This window comes from Aegilops tauschii, chromosome 7 (genome assembly GCF_002575655.3).
Source record: "Aegilops tauschii subsp. strangulata cultivar AL8/78 chromosome 7, Aet v6.0, whole genome shotgun sequence".
Taxonomy (NCBI): Eukaryota; Viridiplantae; Streptophyta; class Magnoliopsida; order Poales; family Poaceae; genus Aegilops; species Aegilops tauschii.
In genome coordinates, this window is record NC_053041.3 from 65,237,171 (window position 1) to 65,254,272 (window position 17,102).

General features: G+C 42.9%; 2 protein-coding genes across 2 annotated transcripts; one reads left to right on the forward strand and one right to left on the reverse strand.

Moving 5' to 3' along the window:
• Positions 1-200: 200 nt before the first annotated feature.
• LOC109733090 (3-ketoacyl-CoA synthase 6-like) lies at positions 201-1,697 on the reverse strand. The gene has a single exon (XM_020292291.3). The coding sequence runs from the start codon at positions 1,548-1,550 to the stop codon at positions 201-203; it is 1,350 nt and encodes a 449-aa protein (XP_020147880.3). The 5' UTR covers positions 1,551-1,697.
• Positions 1,698-14,376: 12,679 nt separating this feature from the next.
• On the forward strand, positions 14,377-16,311 carry LOC120970313 (3-ketoacyl-CoA synthase 5-like). Its single transcript, XM_073504974.1, has 2 exons — positions 14,377-15,725; positions 15,912-16,311. Exons 1-2 carry the CDS (start codon positions 14,377-14,379, stop codon positions 15,985-15,987), a joined length of 1,425 nt encoding a protein of 474 aa, XP_073361075.1. The 3' UTR covers positions 15,988-16,311.
• The last annotated feature ends 791 nt before the right edge of the window (positions 16,312-17,102 follow it).

The window sequence follows — 17,102 nt, forward strand, 5'->3', positions numbered from 1 at the left end:
GCTCATCTAGACAACCACAAAGAAAGTAGGGATTTATTATTTATTTTAACAAGTCTGCATCTTTATTGATGTAACTAAGTTTGATACACCAGCCAATGGGATCCCCCACCTCTTCATTGTTGTTTGTCGGAGTGATGTGCATGTTATTTATCACACTACTCACTCCGCTTATAGTAAATGACACTTAAAATCCTCTTATTTTAAGCTTTTCTAGAGATATCCATAGGGTAGCAATTGATGCAGTTAGCCCAGGGTCCATCCGCGCAGGAAGATGGTTGTATACACACCCAACCAGCGGTGTTGCACTCGTACCCTGCACCAAATCCGATCATCCACACCTTGTCGCCTTTCTTCATTAGGCCTTTAGCATCGATGTATGCCAACTCATACCACACTGATGCGGCCGACTGGTTTCCAAAGCGATATAGTGTCATTCGTGACGGTTCAACGTGCTTGTCTGATAGATTGAGGCCACGCTGTATTGAGCTGATAACCGCAGGTCCACCTACGTGGATGCATATATGTTCAAATGCAACACAAAAGTTGGGGATGTATGGTCTAATCTTCCTCCAATAGAGCACCTTTCCAGCAATGTCAAAAAGGAAAAACTTGAGAAGCTCTGCTGTCGGCAGTACAAGTGGCCCGCTTGTAGTGAGATTGTCCTTGAGTGCTTCTCCAGCAACAACCATAAGGTCTTTAGTGAGACGTGTCCCTAGGATGCCCTTCTCATCTTCCTCCTGATATGCACATCGGTACGCGGAGTTGTTTGCCGCAGTAATTATCCGCGTGACATGTGCAAGCTCAAACCGAGCTTTTGAGCTAGAAGTCGACAACAACTTCGCCACTCCACCTATGCGGAATAAGATGTTAGGCAACTGCATGGAGCGTGTATTCCCTTGATAGTGGCCTGGCCCAGTGGTCTCTGTTGACACTATCAATGCATGCGACCCCCAAGGCATGACCTGCAACATATTGCTTGCGAGCCCCACTACGGTCATTGATGCAGAGCATGCCATCCCTGAGAGGTTCATTACACGAAGATCACCTCTTAACTTGTATCTATTCACAATCATGTCAGCAATAGATGGTATCGGACAAAATATACTTGAGGTGGTGATAAGAACACCGATTGCATCACGATTGATGCATGTCTTGGCCAAAAGATCGTCGGTCACCGAGAAGACAATTGACTCTGCTTCGGCACGTGCTTCGTAAAGCCCACAATATGGCTCTATATAGTGAAGTACAGGCGGGACACATGTCTCATCGCTCATTCCTGAGCGCTTGAGAACATTTCCTATGAAGTTGACAGTAGAATCATCAAGCAAAGATGAGAGATGTGCATGCTCGAGGAAGGTTGCCTTTGGGCATCTTAGGTTGAAACTTGGCCGGAAGCAAGCGTAGTCAACAAGGTATACAGTTTTACGACGGAGTGCAAGGTAGATACTTGCGGTGATGGTCAGTAGAACCATGGCAAGAAATACGTGGATGGGATAAATAGCTCCGGGTTGAGGTGCAACTATTTTTAGGACACCTGCTGCAAGTGCCATTGTGATTACAATTCGAGGGACGTGGGTGTTGGCTGAAAGATTGTATAGCAATCTGAAGTGCTCGACAGAAGTAGGGACGAAGCTCTAGTATGGCCCCTGGGGTCAATCAAGGGACCTCCTATACGCCGCGCTTTGCGGCAAATTGGCGGCGTGCCGCACAGAGAGGGACCCGACTGGGCCGGCCCATGGAGTTCTACCGCAGGACGCAAAAATACAGGAGAAGAATGAAACGCGCATGACCCAGGAATCGAACCTGAGACCAGCTGCGTACTAGCACGCACTAGTAGAAACTCCAACTAACAAGTGCTATTGTCAAATAAAGCAGTGGATAGCTTAAAGAACTAACCATAAATGTAAAACAGAAACGGTATCCTGTAGCGAACTGGAACCAGTACTGTAGCAAATTAGCTATTGTAGCGAATCTGAATTAGTTACTGGGGTGAACTTTTTTAATGCATATTTTGAAAAAAGTATCAACATTTCTTGAATTCCTGAAGAAGAAAAACGGAGACAGGAACATTTTCTGAATATGTGAACAAAAAAATTGAAAAAGCTATGCACTGCTTTATTCAGTTTCCGTGCGTGCTAATGATTCCAAGTTTCCAATTGTCCGATTTACAGCGGTAGTATCTAAGAATAACAAAAGTGCTAGAACTCAACACTTTTTGATTTTATTCGAACAAATCTTGGAAATTATGAACAATTTTAAGGTAAGTAATGTTTCAAAGTTTGAACATTTGTCAAACAAAGCGAACACATTTTGAAACTCCAAACAAATTTTTTGAATACGTGAACAATTTTAAAAACAGGAACTTTTTTTGAAAATTTCCGAATGAAAAGTTGAAAAGCTGACCATTTATTGAATCTGCGAACAATTTTTTGGAAACGCGGGCAAATTTTTAAGAAACACGAAGAATTTTTTAAAAATGGGAACAAATGTGAAATCCCAAAAAATTGAAAAAATGAACAAATTTGGAAACGCGAACATTTTTTGAAAACCACGAACAAAATTTGAAACTCCGAACAAATTTTGGAAACACAAACAAAATTTTGTACATTTTTTGAAAAGAATGAAATGTTTTTTGGAAACCTGAACAATAAAATTGGAACATCTTTTTAAAAACCGAACAAAGTATTGAATATACTGAACTTTTTTTTAAATTGCGATTTATATATAAAAAAAAGAAACAGAAAAACAAAAACAAAAGAACGCGAAAAAATGAAACAGATAATAAACGCCCTCTTGCACGCTATGACACTAGCGTTGTTAAGCTGCAGTGGCTAGCAACCCACCTCCACGAGTGGGAGGTCGGAGGTTCGATTCCTGGCATTCTTCGTTATTTTGGGGATTTTCTCTGTAGGAAGCATCCGTCATGGGCTGGCCCGCGAACGATCGATGGTGTGCGGCAGGTCGACACTTTTCCGCATAATGCGGCGAATAGGGATTTCCGTCAATTGACCCCAATGCCTTCGAGTATTTGAAGCTAACTAGGTTTGGATCCCAGGTCACCTCTTCGTCTCTTCCGCATCGTCGGGTCGCCTCTCCGTCTCATCGCCTTCCCCTAATCTTTTTCTCATCTCCCTAATCCCCAATTTGCATCGGCGACGAACAGCGGCGATCCCTAATCTCCAAGGGTGATGCCGGCCGGCCGCCGCCGTATAGTCCTTAATCTCCCGAGTGTTGCCTGTTGGTTGCCCACTTGGCACTTGCCCTCCTTGTAGGCTGTTCTCACGCAGGTACGGCAATCTCTTTCTCAGTTTCTCTTGGTCTCACGCACTAACAACTCGGTCTCTCACTCTCTCCGGATGGCTAATTACTAAATTTGCGTTTATGTTTTTTTGCTGCATGTAGGAGGCTATGGCTAGAAGGATATGGACAGATTTCTGCTGAAACGAACGGCACCAGAGACTGATCTTGCAGGGACTTCAAGGCCAGTTAGACTAAGGCAAGATCAGGCATCAAATATTGGTACTACTACTACTACAACAGATATTAATTTGGATGAACTTCCTTTTGATCTGGCCAATCGAAAAAGAATATCACAGTACACTAAGAATCCAAAGAAGCAAGATGAGATCAGAAGAATATATTTAACTAGAGGACCTTATAGGCCAAAATAAGGCTTTGTATATCCGCAGAAGACCATCGGAGGATTCGAAAGAAGATTCAAGCCAGAATGGTTTAAAGATTATCATTGGCTAGAGTACAGTGATAAAGTGCATAAGGCATTTTGCCAATGTTGCTATTTGTTCAGAGATTGCATCGACGGTCAAGGTGGGAATGATGCATTTGTTGTCAATGGTTTCTCTAGTTGGAATAAGAAATACAGATTGGATACTCATGTGGGTGAGGTTAATAGCTATCACAATGTAGCTGCTAAAAGGTGTGATGCCTTGATGAATCAAGATCAGTCCATTAAAGTTGCCCTCAACAAGCAAACTGATATTACAAAAAGGCAAAATCGTATTCGGTTGAATACTTCCGTCGAATCTGTTAGATACTTATTACATCAAGGTTTAGCTTTCCGTGGCAATGATGAATCAGAGGAATCCAAAAATAAGGAGAATTTTCGAGAGTTGGTACAAACATTAGCAAATCAGAATGAGGATGTGAGGAATGTAGTTCTTAAGAATGCTCCAAAAAATTGCAAATGGGTGTCTCCAGATATTCAAAAGGAACTTGCAAATTATTTTGCAAAGGTAAATTACTACTTTCTAGCATCTCTATTCTTTATTTTTTTTCATATGATTTATCTCTCCGAGCACCCAAAAATATATTTTATCTGGTTTGTTACAAATAACATTGAATTCTATTCTTGAAGAAATTGGTGGTGATGTTTTCAGTTTGTTGATTGATGAGGCTTCCGATGTGTCAGACAAAGAACAAATGGCTGTTGTGTTGAGGTATGTTGATAAGCTTGGGTTAATCCTAGAACGACTAGTTGGCGTAGTACATGTGAAGGAAACATCGGCAACGTGTCTCAAGTCAGCCCTTGAGAAATTGCTTGTTGATATTGGATTAAGCTTCAAACAAGTTAGAGGGCAATGCTATGACGGGGCGAGCAATATGAGGGGTGAGTTCAATGGTTTGAAAGCTAAAATTCTGGAAGAGAATAGGTCAGCATATTACGTGCATTGTTTTGCTCACCAACTCCAATTGGTTATCGTAGCGATTTCAAAGAAGAATGAAGATATTGCAGATTTCTTTTACATGATTTCTCTTCTGTTTAATGTGGTTGGAGCTTCTTGCAAAAGAAAAGACATGATCAGAGAGACTAATAGAGAGAATATAAAAAAAGCCATAAGTAGTGGGCGAATTAGTACCGGCACAGGGTTGAATCAAGATCAATCACTTCAAAGGGCGGGTCTTGCTAAAAAGTTGGTGGATACTAAGAAGCATCTTGCTTTCCCTTTGGTGTATCAACTTCTAAAGCTAGTGCTAATTTTGCCGGTTGCCACAGCGTCAGTGGAGAGATGCTTTTCAGCAATGAATATTGTGAAGAGTGTTTTACGCAACAAAATGGGTGACCAGTTCATGAGTGATTGCTTGATTTGCTATGTGGAGAAAGATATATTTGCCACCATTACGAATGACGCCGTAATTGATCTATTTAAGAAGATGGGAGATCGAGAAGGCAAGTTATAAAATGTGAGTCTATGTGAATACAGAGGAGATCGATACAGATAGAAGCAGGCAACGAAGGGTGGGGGGGTTTATACAAGGGCGAATGTTGTACTTTATACTACGCACGAGACCTTCCATGCCTACTTCTCAACTACTTCATAGAATATTATTCATGTTGCACATTAGTGTAAACCATGTTTTTCACATCAAGCTGCGGGAGCATTCTCGTTCAGATTTATTACGCAGATCAAGCTATTTGGTTTCTCACATTTTCTATAGCTTACAATATCTTCTTTTTGTAAAACTAATAGGGTGGACCTCGCCAATGCGAGGACGTCATCCCTATTGCATCAAAAGTATTAAGTATTTTATTTTTATCCCATGTACACATTTTTCACTTCTTTGGGATTGGCGTTGATACATTTGCAAAGTTGCATCTTCGACCTTTATTTTGCATATAAATATTTTTCTTATGTTTCTAACCGTAATAACAAATAATTGTGATAATCCTTTTACGAGTTAATTGTGCCCCAGATAGAAAAACTTGTACGGTGAGAACAAATTAATACAAAAACTTGAAAAACATGCACCCTGGTACATGAACTTGACTCGCAGGTTCGTATCTTGTACAATTCGCTCATATGTTGACACATAACATTGTTATTTTGCTAGAAAACCCTCGTACATCTATTTCTTTTTTTTTTGCGGGTGTACATCATCTATTTCTTTAGACGTAGCCTTCTCATCTTTCACCTGTTGTACTGAGGCGCCACCCCATGCACCAGCTCAGGCGGCGACGGCACCATGGACCTTCGACTCAGGAGGTGGCATCCATGGCCGACCAGAGGAAGGAAGCGACGGCAGGGATGGAGCACGGCGACTATATATCGCCTTACATGAGTGCAACTTTCCGTCTCATGGGCGACAGCCATTCCTCGGGTCGCTCCGCGGGCGGCCAGGGTGCGAAAACCTAGCCGCCGCCAGCGCCGATCCACTGGCCATCTTCCACTCGCTGCCGCCGGCAGACATCGCCTGGTAAAGCCCGCACGGATCAGCAGCGACGGGGCACTTCCTCCTCCCGTTTGAGCTCCGGCAGCGCGGGCTGCTCATCTCGGCAGGATCCAGGGCGCTGCTCCCATGCCGGTGCGCGCACGGGAAGGGGCGACCGTGTTCGGGCGCCTGCCCATGCGCGGGGAGGTCCGTGTAGGGCGGCGCAACATGGCTGTGTCTGGGAGGCCGCAGATATGACAGTCTCACACAATGATGGGCTTCCTCAAATGTCATAGGTCTTCGTGAGCAAGTGAGTTGGATGCACACCCATTTAGTTTCTTTTTGAGCTTTCATACACTTATAGCTCTAAGTGCAGCTGTTGCATGGCAATCCCTACCCACTCACATTGATATCTATTGATGGACATCTCCATAGCCCGTTGATACGCCTAGTTGGTGTGAGACTGTCGTCTCCTTTTTGTCTTCTCCACAACCACCATTCTATTCCACCTATAGTGCTATGTCCATGGCTCACACTCATGTATTGCGTGAAAATTGAAAAAGTTTGAGAACATCAAAAGTATGAAACAATTGCTTGATTTGTCATTGGGGTTGTGCATGATTTAAATATTTTGTGTGATGAAGATAGAGCATAGCCAGACTATATGATTTTATAGGGATAGCTTGCTTTGGCCATGTTATTTTGAGAAGACATGATTGCTTTGTTAGTATGCTTGAAGTATTATTGTTTCCATGTCAATATTAAACTTTTTTTTTGAATATTATGGATCTGAATATTCTTGCCATAATAAAGAAGATTACATTGGAAATTATGTTAGGTAGCATTCCACATCAAAATTCTGTTTTTATCATTTACCTACTCAAGGACGAGCAGGAATTAAGCTTAGGGATGCTTGATACGTCTCCAACGTATCTATAATTTTTGATTGTTTCATGCTATTATATTATCCATCTAGGATGTTTTATATGCTATTTTATATGATTTTTGGGACTAACCTATTAACCTATAGCCCAGTGCCAGTTTTTGTTTTTTCCTTGTTTTTGAGTTCTACAGAAAAGGAATGTCAAACGGAGTACAATTGACGTGCCAATTTTTGATGATTTTTTATGGACCAAAAGAAGCCCCCGGAGTGAAAGAGTTGGGCCAGAAGAGTTTCGGGCCGTCCACGAGGGTGGGGGGCGCGCCCTACCCCTCTGTGTGCGCCGCCCTATCTCGTGGACGACTCGGAGACCCCCCCCTGACGTGAGACCTATGCCAAAAATTCCTATAAATATAGAAACCTCTAGAAAATAACCTAGATCGGGAGTTCCGCCGCCGCAGGCCTCTGTAGCCACCAAGAACCAATCGGGACCCTGTTCCGGCACCCTGCCGGAGGGGGCGATCCCTCACCGGTGGCCATCTTCATCATCCCGGCGCTCTCCATGACAAGCAGGGAGTAGTTCACCCTCGGGATGAGGGTGTGTACCAGTAGCTATGTGTTTGATCTCTCTCTCTCTCTCTCTCTCTCGTGTTTTTGATTTGGCACGATCTTGATGTATCACGAGCTTTGCTATTATAGTTGGATCTTATGATGTTTCTCCCTCTCTATTTTCTTGTAATGGATTGAGTTTTCCCTTCGAAGTTATCTTATCGGATTGAGTCTTTAAGGATTTGAGAACACTTGATGTATGTCTTGCGTGGGATACCCGTGGTGACAATGGGGTATTCTATTGATTCACTTGATGTATGTTTTGGTGATCAACTTGCGGGTTCCGTCACGTTCGGAATCTATGCATAGGGGTTGGCACACGTTTTCGTCTTGACTCTCTGGTAAAAACTTTGGGGCACTCTTTGAAGTTCTATGTGTTGGTTGAATAGATGAATCTGAGATTGTGTGATGCATATCGTATAATCATACCCACGGATACTTGAGGTGACATTGGAGTATCTAGGTGACATTAGGGTTTTGGTTGATTTGTATCTTAAGGTGTTATTCTAGTACGAACTCTATGATAGATCGAACGGAAAGAATAGCTTCGTGTTATTTTACTACAGACTCTTGAATAGATCGATCAGAAAGAATAACTTTGAGGTGGTTTCGTACCCTACAATAATCTCTTCGTTTGTTCGCCGCTATTAGTGACTTTGGAGTGACTCTTTGTTGCATGTTGAGGGATAGTTATATGATCCAATTATGTTATTATTGTTGAGAGAACGTGCACTAGTGAAAGTATGAACCCTAGGCCATGTTTCAACGCATTGCAATACCGTTGTGCTCACTTTTATCATTAGTTACCTTGCTGTTTTTATAATTTCAGATTACAAAAACCTTTATCTACCATCCATATTGCACTTGTATCACCATCTCTTCGGCGAACTAGTGCACCTATACAATTTACCATTGTATTGGGTGTGTTGGGGACACAAGAGACTCTTTGTTATTTGGTTGCAGGGTTGCTTGAGAGAGACCATCTTCATCCTACGCCTCTCACGGAGTGATAAACCTTAGGTCATCCACTTGAGGGAAATTTGCTACTGTCCTACAAACCTCTGCACTTGGAGGCCCAACAACGTCTAGAAGAGGAAGGTTGAGTAGTAGACATCAGGCACCCCCCCCCCCCAAGCCCAATCCGAATTGGGGTGGGCGACCGGCCACCCTTTCCTTCTCTCCCTCTCCCTCTTCCTTCTTCTCCTACTCCAACTAGGGAATGGGGGAAACCTACTCCTACTGGGAGTAGGACTCCCCCCCTTGGGCGCGCCCTATGAGGACCTGCCCTCTCCTCCTCCCCTCCTTTATATACGGGGGAGGGGGACATCCCATAGACACACAAGTTGACAGTTGTCTAGCCGTGTGCGGTGCCCCCTCCATAGATTTCCACCTCGGTCATATCGTTGTAGTGCTTATGCGAAGCCCTGCGTCGGTAACTTCATCATCACGCCGTCGTGCTGACGAAACTCTCCCTCGGCCTCAGCTGGATCAATAGTACGAGGGACATCACCAAGCTGAACGTGTGCAGATCGCGGAGGTGCCGTGCGTTCGGTACTTGATCGGTTGGATCGCGAAGACGTTCGACTACATCAACCGTGTTACTTAACGCTTCCGCTTTCAGTCTACGAGGGTACGTGGACACACTCTCCCACTCGTTGCTATGCATCAGATAGATAGATATTGCGTGATCGTAGGTAAATTTTTTGAAATATGCGTTCCCCAACATTCCGGTCTTAGGACCTTCACCACCTTGTTGTTTTCTGTTGCTTCCTGCTATTTTCAATGAATGCTAGCGATGCTGGATATTTCAGAAAAAAAACTTTCCGTCTCGCTGAAGCGAATGTATCCACGTTGTAGCTATTGGGCCGGCCTCTTAGCGAATGTTTAAAAAAAGAAGAAAAATCAGCGAAACCAGGATTCAAACCCTCGGGTATCCTGGCTGAGCTGCCACTCTCCTAAACACTAGGTCAGCTTCGGCTCCTTGTAGGGCGCGAACAATTAAGGTTAATAGAGCCGGTTTTGCATTGTTTTATCCTTGTTTCTTGTTTTTGTTTTTTCTTTCTTTTTTCACAAGTTTTTTTCGTTTCTTTCTTTGTTTTAATTGTTTTTATTTTGTTTATTTTTCTTCTATTGTATTCGGTTTTCTCTTTTTTTTTTCTTTTTCTTTTGTTTTTCTCTTTTCTTTTCTTTTTTCTTCTCCGGATTTTTTTTCATTTTTCTTTTTGTATATCATTGTCTTTATCGGTTTGCATCGCCTCATCGGGATATTTCAATGTTGAATAAGTATTAAAAATGTTGACCAAGTATTTGAAAATTGTTGAATATGCATTAAAAAATGATGAACAAGTATTTGAACAATGTTGAACAAGTATTAAAGTGTTGAACAAGTATTTAAAAATATTGAATAAGCAAAAACTATTTTAAGGATATTTTTCCTCATTGTTGTACATTTATAAATGACAGATAATGATGATCGTTTTCCATGTCGTTATTTGGTCGGCTAGGGAAACCCAAAATTTTACCTATTAGCACCTACTGTATAATTGGACTGGGCAATTTGAGAGGTTTACTACTCTGCTATCGCTTAATAGAACACAAGTGAAAGAAGCGTAACGTTCACATTGCATTTCTATTGGCTTGCGTCTGTGGGGTGCTTTGCCCGGTAAGCTAGCTGGCTGACCTTGGTCGGGCTTCTTTCAGGATGTCGGGTACCCTAATATGCAAACCTAATTCCTGAAGAAAGAATCTTTACAGTTTCCAAGCTCCCAAGAAATGGAGTTCTCTGGTTGAATTGGGGATGTGGGACCATCATGTCATTCACTGAAAGAAATGTATTTACGGCCTTAAACCCAAGCTTTGTTTACACATGTCCTGTTCTCCCGTGTCAGGGCTCAGCTGGGCATATGCACCCCACTGGTCAGCAGTAGGAGGTCATGGGATTGCAGCGATCAAACTTTAGACGGGGTAAATACTAAACCAACCGGCTAGAGACGTGACACTATATTACTCGTGCATCTGTTGTATCTTTCTTGAGAAGCTGAACGAGAGATCCCTATATCTACCTCATACCTTTCTTCGTATACCAAATCACTTCTAAAATAACACCAACACGATGCAGCTTCTCAGATGTTTCTATTTGTGTCCACTTTAAAATCCACCAACATTTTTCAATTCATGAATTTTTCTAAAGTTCATGAACATTTTTTTTCTAATTTTTTTTAAATTGACGAACATAGTTTAAAATTAATTAATATTTCTAATATTTATGATTTTCCTAAAAAAATATGTTTTTTAATGCGCAACATTCTCAAAAATACATAAAAAAATGGTTTTTAATGCGCAACATTTTATAAAATACATTTTTAAAAATTTGTAATTTTTTATTTAACAAAAAATTCAAATAAAAATGTGGTATCCGGTTTTGTCTAAGCTAGCAATGTAGCGAGCGGAAAAAAGCTAAGCAAGCAGAGCAGGAGCCGAACTGAGTGAGCAAGAGTTTCATTAGCCGACCCATAGGAGTGTTATAGCAGCAAATTCCATGGTCTCATTGTGGAATAAGAGCTCTCGAGGGGATCACACAAGAACCACCAGCTGACACTGACGATGAAACGCGAAGAACACCACAACCACACATCAATCAACTCCACTCTCCTCTCAAAACAAATACAATTTTAAACAATAGCCAAATGCGATATACAAATGAAAAGAAAGTATGGTCGAACATAATTAAAATCCAAGTCAACATATATAGAATCAAAATGACAAGATTGACTGCAATGACATGCTAAAGAAAAATAGAGTTAATACCATGAGTGAACGACGGTGCGGCGAAGGCGCGACAACCTCTAGTATTAAAGGAATCATCACAAAATGCAAGGCCACGGTTGTTCAAGCCGTCTTCCTCTCGCACCGGCCAACAAGCTTCTTCAGCGTTGCTTCACGGTTGGTCATCGTGAAGTCCCTAATATTCAACAAAAGGAGCTTAAAAACCCCGACCTCTACATTAATTGATGCATATGGCCATCTTTATTTATTATTCAATAAAAGTCTAACACGAACATTGATCAAGCCATTCGAAGCCATCACTCACACCTACAAAACTCCATAATATGGAGCTCTCTCACTCCCCATATTCAAATTCGGTGTCGTCGCCAATCCATCCACATAACATATCGGAACGAATAACCGGTGAAGTAGACCTAAAGCGTACACCACATGCACACGTTTTAGAGCATGCCATCGTCATCGGGCCGCTGACCCATTTTCAGAAGAGAGATCCGCATCATCCTTGCCAGTTCGTCTATCCTTCGACGCTACCACGGCGCCCAACGGCGCCACTGCCCCCACGCTCATCCATCCAGGCACGAAGATTCTGAAAGATCTGTCATGCGTAGCACCTGCCGAGTAGGCATGACACAACGTAGCACCTGTCAGCCAGGCATGACTTGACATCTCCATCGAAGCTTCGTACAAGACGAAGCCGCTCCGTCTCCTGCCTCTGTCTTCCAGTGCTGCTCCACAAACGATATCCCCAATAGAGAAACAACACCGCAGTGCCGTCATCGTCCGATCTGGAAGACCAGATCCTAGGGTTTCCCCCGGAACAGCACGAGTGGGTCGCTAGTTGTTACACGACGATGCCTTCATCAAGGTAACGGCGCATAACTCCACAATCGCATGCCATCGGCTCGGTTTTCACCGGTAACTTGTCTTCCCGACTCGTAGCGGGACTAGATGACGGATATCGAGATCTGACCATCCAGCCTCAGGCCGACCACCTCCGATGGAGGAGATGGCCACCACCACCGGCTACACCGGCGGCAGCCGTCGCGCCTTCAGCGGCCGTCGTCCGAGGCAGGGCCAGCCACCATGCCGTTGCCTGCTGCAGCCATGGTGCACGGATGGATGAAGGCCCACTTTTCTGTGTTTTTTGTATTAGAGTTGGGCTGCCGGACGATTCGGTCGTCAAAATACATATCGAGAACGGGGATATGCTGAGCGGCGGAAGCAAAAAAGCAAGCGACATAGGACGAAACGACGAAGCGATTCTACGTTGGGCTGCTTTGGTTGGGCCATATAAAACACATTAGGCTCAGGCGGGCATCATGCGTGTGGAATCGTTGCACGCAACCAAAGCAACCAAACAACATATTTCTTTTAAATCTCAGCCGTTAAACTTTACGGTTAAGACAAAATCAACGGATGTAAAAGGGTGACGGAAGAAGAACTATGAAATCCTTTGTCCTTTAATATTAGGTAATAGATTACCATGTTCGGATGTGTTTTGATCATGTGGACACAGCTTGGCGAGGGCGGGAAAGAGGATAATCGGCCACATGGGCAAGGTTCTGTGTTGAAACTATGCGCATAGGTTGCGGGGGTCTTGAGCAATGCTTATTGGGTATAGATCTATTATATTTTTCTTCTCCCGTTGTAACACACATGCATATTTGCTAGTGAAATAATAAAAGTAAGACGAGACAATGCCATAAACTCATTAGATCTAAATAATATGTTTCATGATGACACAAACTTGTCTTTCTTGATGTCACTACAACAATATGAGTGACCGGAATTATTTTATTCATAAAAGCATATGTCCACTACTAGAAGGGCATGTAGAAAGACAAAGAAGAACACTAAAAATATGATGCATCCTCCTCTCAGCGACAAGATGGCAGCCGGTGACAAGGAGACTGAATGTATATTCGACGGTGATTGTGGTTCTCTGTGTCGCCCTCAAGCCCTGGTTTTAGGATTGTTAGCGGAAGAGAAAACAAATCACCCATTATCTCTTGTGGACCTATAAATTTGGGTCGGCCATGTGAAGGCAATTACCACTAGCATACAAGCCGTACACCTTTGGGCCCAACAAAATTAGGTGGCAAAACGAAGTTGGTTGGTAATATGCAATATCTAGTGGTACACAGCGCAAAGGGTGCATCTTGCTAGACTCGGTGATTGATAATCGACAACATGTACTTTTTTTATTACAAAAAGAAGTTGATGTGAACTATAGGAAATGCAAGAAAACAAATAGACCACCTTGTCGTTTTCAATATCTTTGTTCTTACGTCTGCTTAAAACGGCATTGCTCCTGCATCGTGCTGTGAAAAACATGTGCTACACTAATGTTCAACATGAATAATGTTAGGCCAGTGAACTGATTGCTTGTGGTTGTGGTGTAACCAGCCCACTGGGTTCAAGTCCTAATCTTAGCATGTGTACTCATATTTTTATGAAATTATTTTAGAATTTTTGCTCATGCTCGTGCACCCCTCGACTACGAGGTGCCTATGATTATTTAGACAATTGAAGATTTGCCGGCTCAGTTTTTCAAAGGTATTAATAGTTAGGATAGGGTGTATGTGTGTGAGTTTATAAGGATCAATGTACGTACATGTCGTACTATCATGGCTCATTTACTATTGGGAAGTTCATTGATCTCGCTAGATGCCGCATGAGCCTTTGACGTTAAGTATTTCTCTCATATGTTGTTACAAGATTCTGAGTGCAAAGAAACGTTCGTTTGAGATAAGGTCCAAGGACATGGCAGTTGACACTTTCACAGTTGGAGCCTTAAATCGTTAGAAGTACTACACGATTACGAAGTACAGCACATGCATGCTTCATTTGCATAAAAATCTCCCACCCTTAGAGTTCCCTCCTATATATCCTCGTCGGTCACCTCTGCAGGCACGTAAACGATACCACCAAACAATATGAGTTCAGAGTCTCATCTCAGGCGCCTCACATTGGTATACAATTGCACTGCCAACACCCTCATCCTGCGAACTGTCAGCAAGAAAATTGCACCATGGCTTGCTGCTGGACCCGAGATTGTGCCCCAACCCACTGCTATCTGGCCCATCCGCTCACTTCTTGTCATAGCGTTACTGGTCATCACATGTACTTTGTACCTTGCACTCCGTTCTAGAACTGTATACCTTGTCGACTACGCTTGCTTCCGGCAAAACTCCAACTTAAGAATCACAAAGGCAACCTTCCTCGAGCATGCACGTCTCTCTTCTTTGCTTGATGATTCTATTGTCAATTTTATAGCTACTATTCTTAAGCGCTCAGGCATGAGCGATGAGACATGTGTCCCACCTGTACATCACTATATAGAGCCATGTTGTGGGCTTGATGAAGCGTGCAGTGAAGCAGAGTTGGTCGTCTTCTCGGTAATCGATGACCTTCTGGCCAAGACTTGCATCAAACGTGATGCAATCGGTGGTCTTATCACCAACTGCAGCGCGTTCTGCCCCGTACCATCCATTGCCGACATGATTGTGAACAAATACAAGTTACGGGGTGATATTCGTGTCATGAACCTCTCTGGGATGGCATGCTCAGCTTCGATGATCGCAGTGGGGCTAGCGAGCAACATGTTACAGGTCATGCCTCGGGGGTCGCATGTGTTGGTGGTGTCGACAGAGACCATTGGGCCATCCTACTATTCGGGGAATAAGCGTTCCATGGTGTTGTCTAACATCTTGTTACGCATAGGAGGAGTGGCAAAGTTGTTGTCGACTTCTAGGTCAAAGGCTCGGTTTAGGCTTGTGCATTTCACTCGGACGATCACCGCGGCCAACAACTCTGCCTACCGATGTGTGTATCAAGAGGAAGACGAGAAGGGCAACCTAGGCATCGCTCTCTCAAAAGATCTTACTGTTGTTGCTGGACACGCATTGAAGGCCAATATCATGGCAACCGGGCCTTACGTGCTACCAACATCAGAGCTTCTTAAGTTTTTGCTCTTCAACATGGCAAGAAAGATGCCCCATGGGAGGAATATCAGGCCATACATTCCTAACTTTTGTGTTACATTTGAGCATTTCTGCATCCACGCAGGTGGTCCGGCAGTTATCAGCTCAGTACAACATGGCCTCAAACTATCTGACCAGTATGTCGAGCCATCGTGGATGACACTACATCGGTTTGGAAACCAGTTGAGCTCATCGGTATGGTATGAGTTGGCATACATCGATGCTAAAGGACAGATGAAGAAAAATGATCGGGTGTGGATGATTGGATTTGGTGCAGGATACGAGTGCAACACAGCTAGTTGGGTCTGTATACAACCATCTTCCAGTGCGGATGGACCCTGGGGTAACTGTATCAATCATTATCCGAAGGATATCTTCAAAAAAATATTAAATTAAGAGTATTTGTATTTTGTAATCTACTATCAGGAGGAGGGAGTAATATGATAATAAAATAACAGGCACATCTCTTGGACACACAAATTTTTTTTGGATGATGAGATGGGGGATTCCATTGGCGGATGGATAAAAACTAGTGAAATCAATGACGATGTGGGGCTTTTATAAAGTAATAAAAAAATCAATCCCTACTTTTCTATGTGGTTGTACAGATGGGAATCTTATGAATTGAGGGACAACATCCCAATTAGTACACTAAAAATAGCCGCACTTCAATTTGGTAAATTTTGTAGCGACTCGCTGTGTGAGACATGCGACTTCTACAACTTGTATTCTTGGGAGATAGGGTTTGGTATACGTTATGGCTTATGGGACGAGCAGACTAAACTCAGAGAGGACTAAATCCATGCAGGAGATTGTTTGCGGGTGTTCGATGAGTCTTGTGTACTTTGTTGCTGAATTATATCCGGAAATCCATGTCGGTGCCCAGGCTCATCTGCTCCCGCTCAGAAAAAAAAATCAAAATAAATACTTGAAAATTCAAAAAATCGAATTTTTTTAGGTGATAGATAATTTGATGCGTGAGGTCCACACCAAATTTTAACCCATTTGGACATCTGAGCAGCTCTCGGCAAAAAAGACAAATCGGGTCAAAACAATGCGTGAACAGTAAACAGTTTTACAGACCCCGATTTTGTCTTTTTTGCAGAAAGCTGCTCAGATGTCTAAATGAGTTGAAATTTGGTGCAGACCTCACACATCAAGTTATCTATCATCCAAAAAAAATTGGAATTTTTTGAACTTTTTTAGCATTTGTTTTGATTTTTTTTCTGAGAGGGGGTGCAGATGAGCCTGGAAGCAGAAACTCCGCGTCCGGATGTAATATCCCTATCCCCGTTTATAAGTGCATCCTAGAGTATGGACTAAATGGTGTTCCAATTTTTGTAGGCCACGCTTGGATTATCGTATTTCTGTCAGATACGTCCGTAAAAAATACACACTCCTGCGCGTTATTATTTCGGGCCGGAAATCATTCTAATCCGGTAAAATACACTTCTAAAATTGATACACCTGTATTAGATTACACTCAATCCAAGCACGGCCTTATGCATGGAAATCTAGAGGCACAGGACAGGCGGTCTTGCATATCAGGCTGTTGCGCGCGAATGATAAAAGCTGGTTCATACCTGTAGGACATGCTGTTCGACCTTTTATAAGAGCAAAACATCATTTTCAGAGCATTATATTAGCTGGATTTTTTTATGAGGGATGAGCAAGTCAAG

Excerpts from the sequence above, each read along its gene's own strand:
- LOC109733090 (XM_020292291.3), bottom strand. The coding sequence starts at position 1,550 with ATGGCACTTGCAGCAGGTGTCCTAAAAATAGTTGCACCTCAACCCGGA.
- LOC120970313 (XM_073504974.1), top strand. The coding sequence starts at position 14,377 with ATGAGTTCAGAGTCTCATCTCAGGCGCCTCACATTGGTATACAATTGC. Across the intron at positions 15,726-15,911 it reads GAGTGCAACACAGCTAGTTG|GGATGATGAGATGGGGGATT; the intron begins GGTCTGTATACA and ends CAAATTTTTTTT.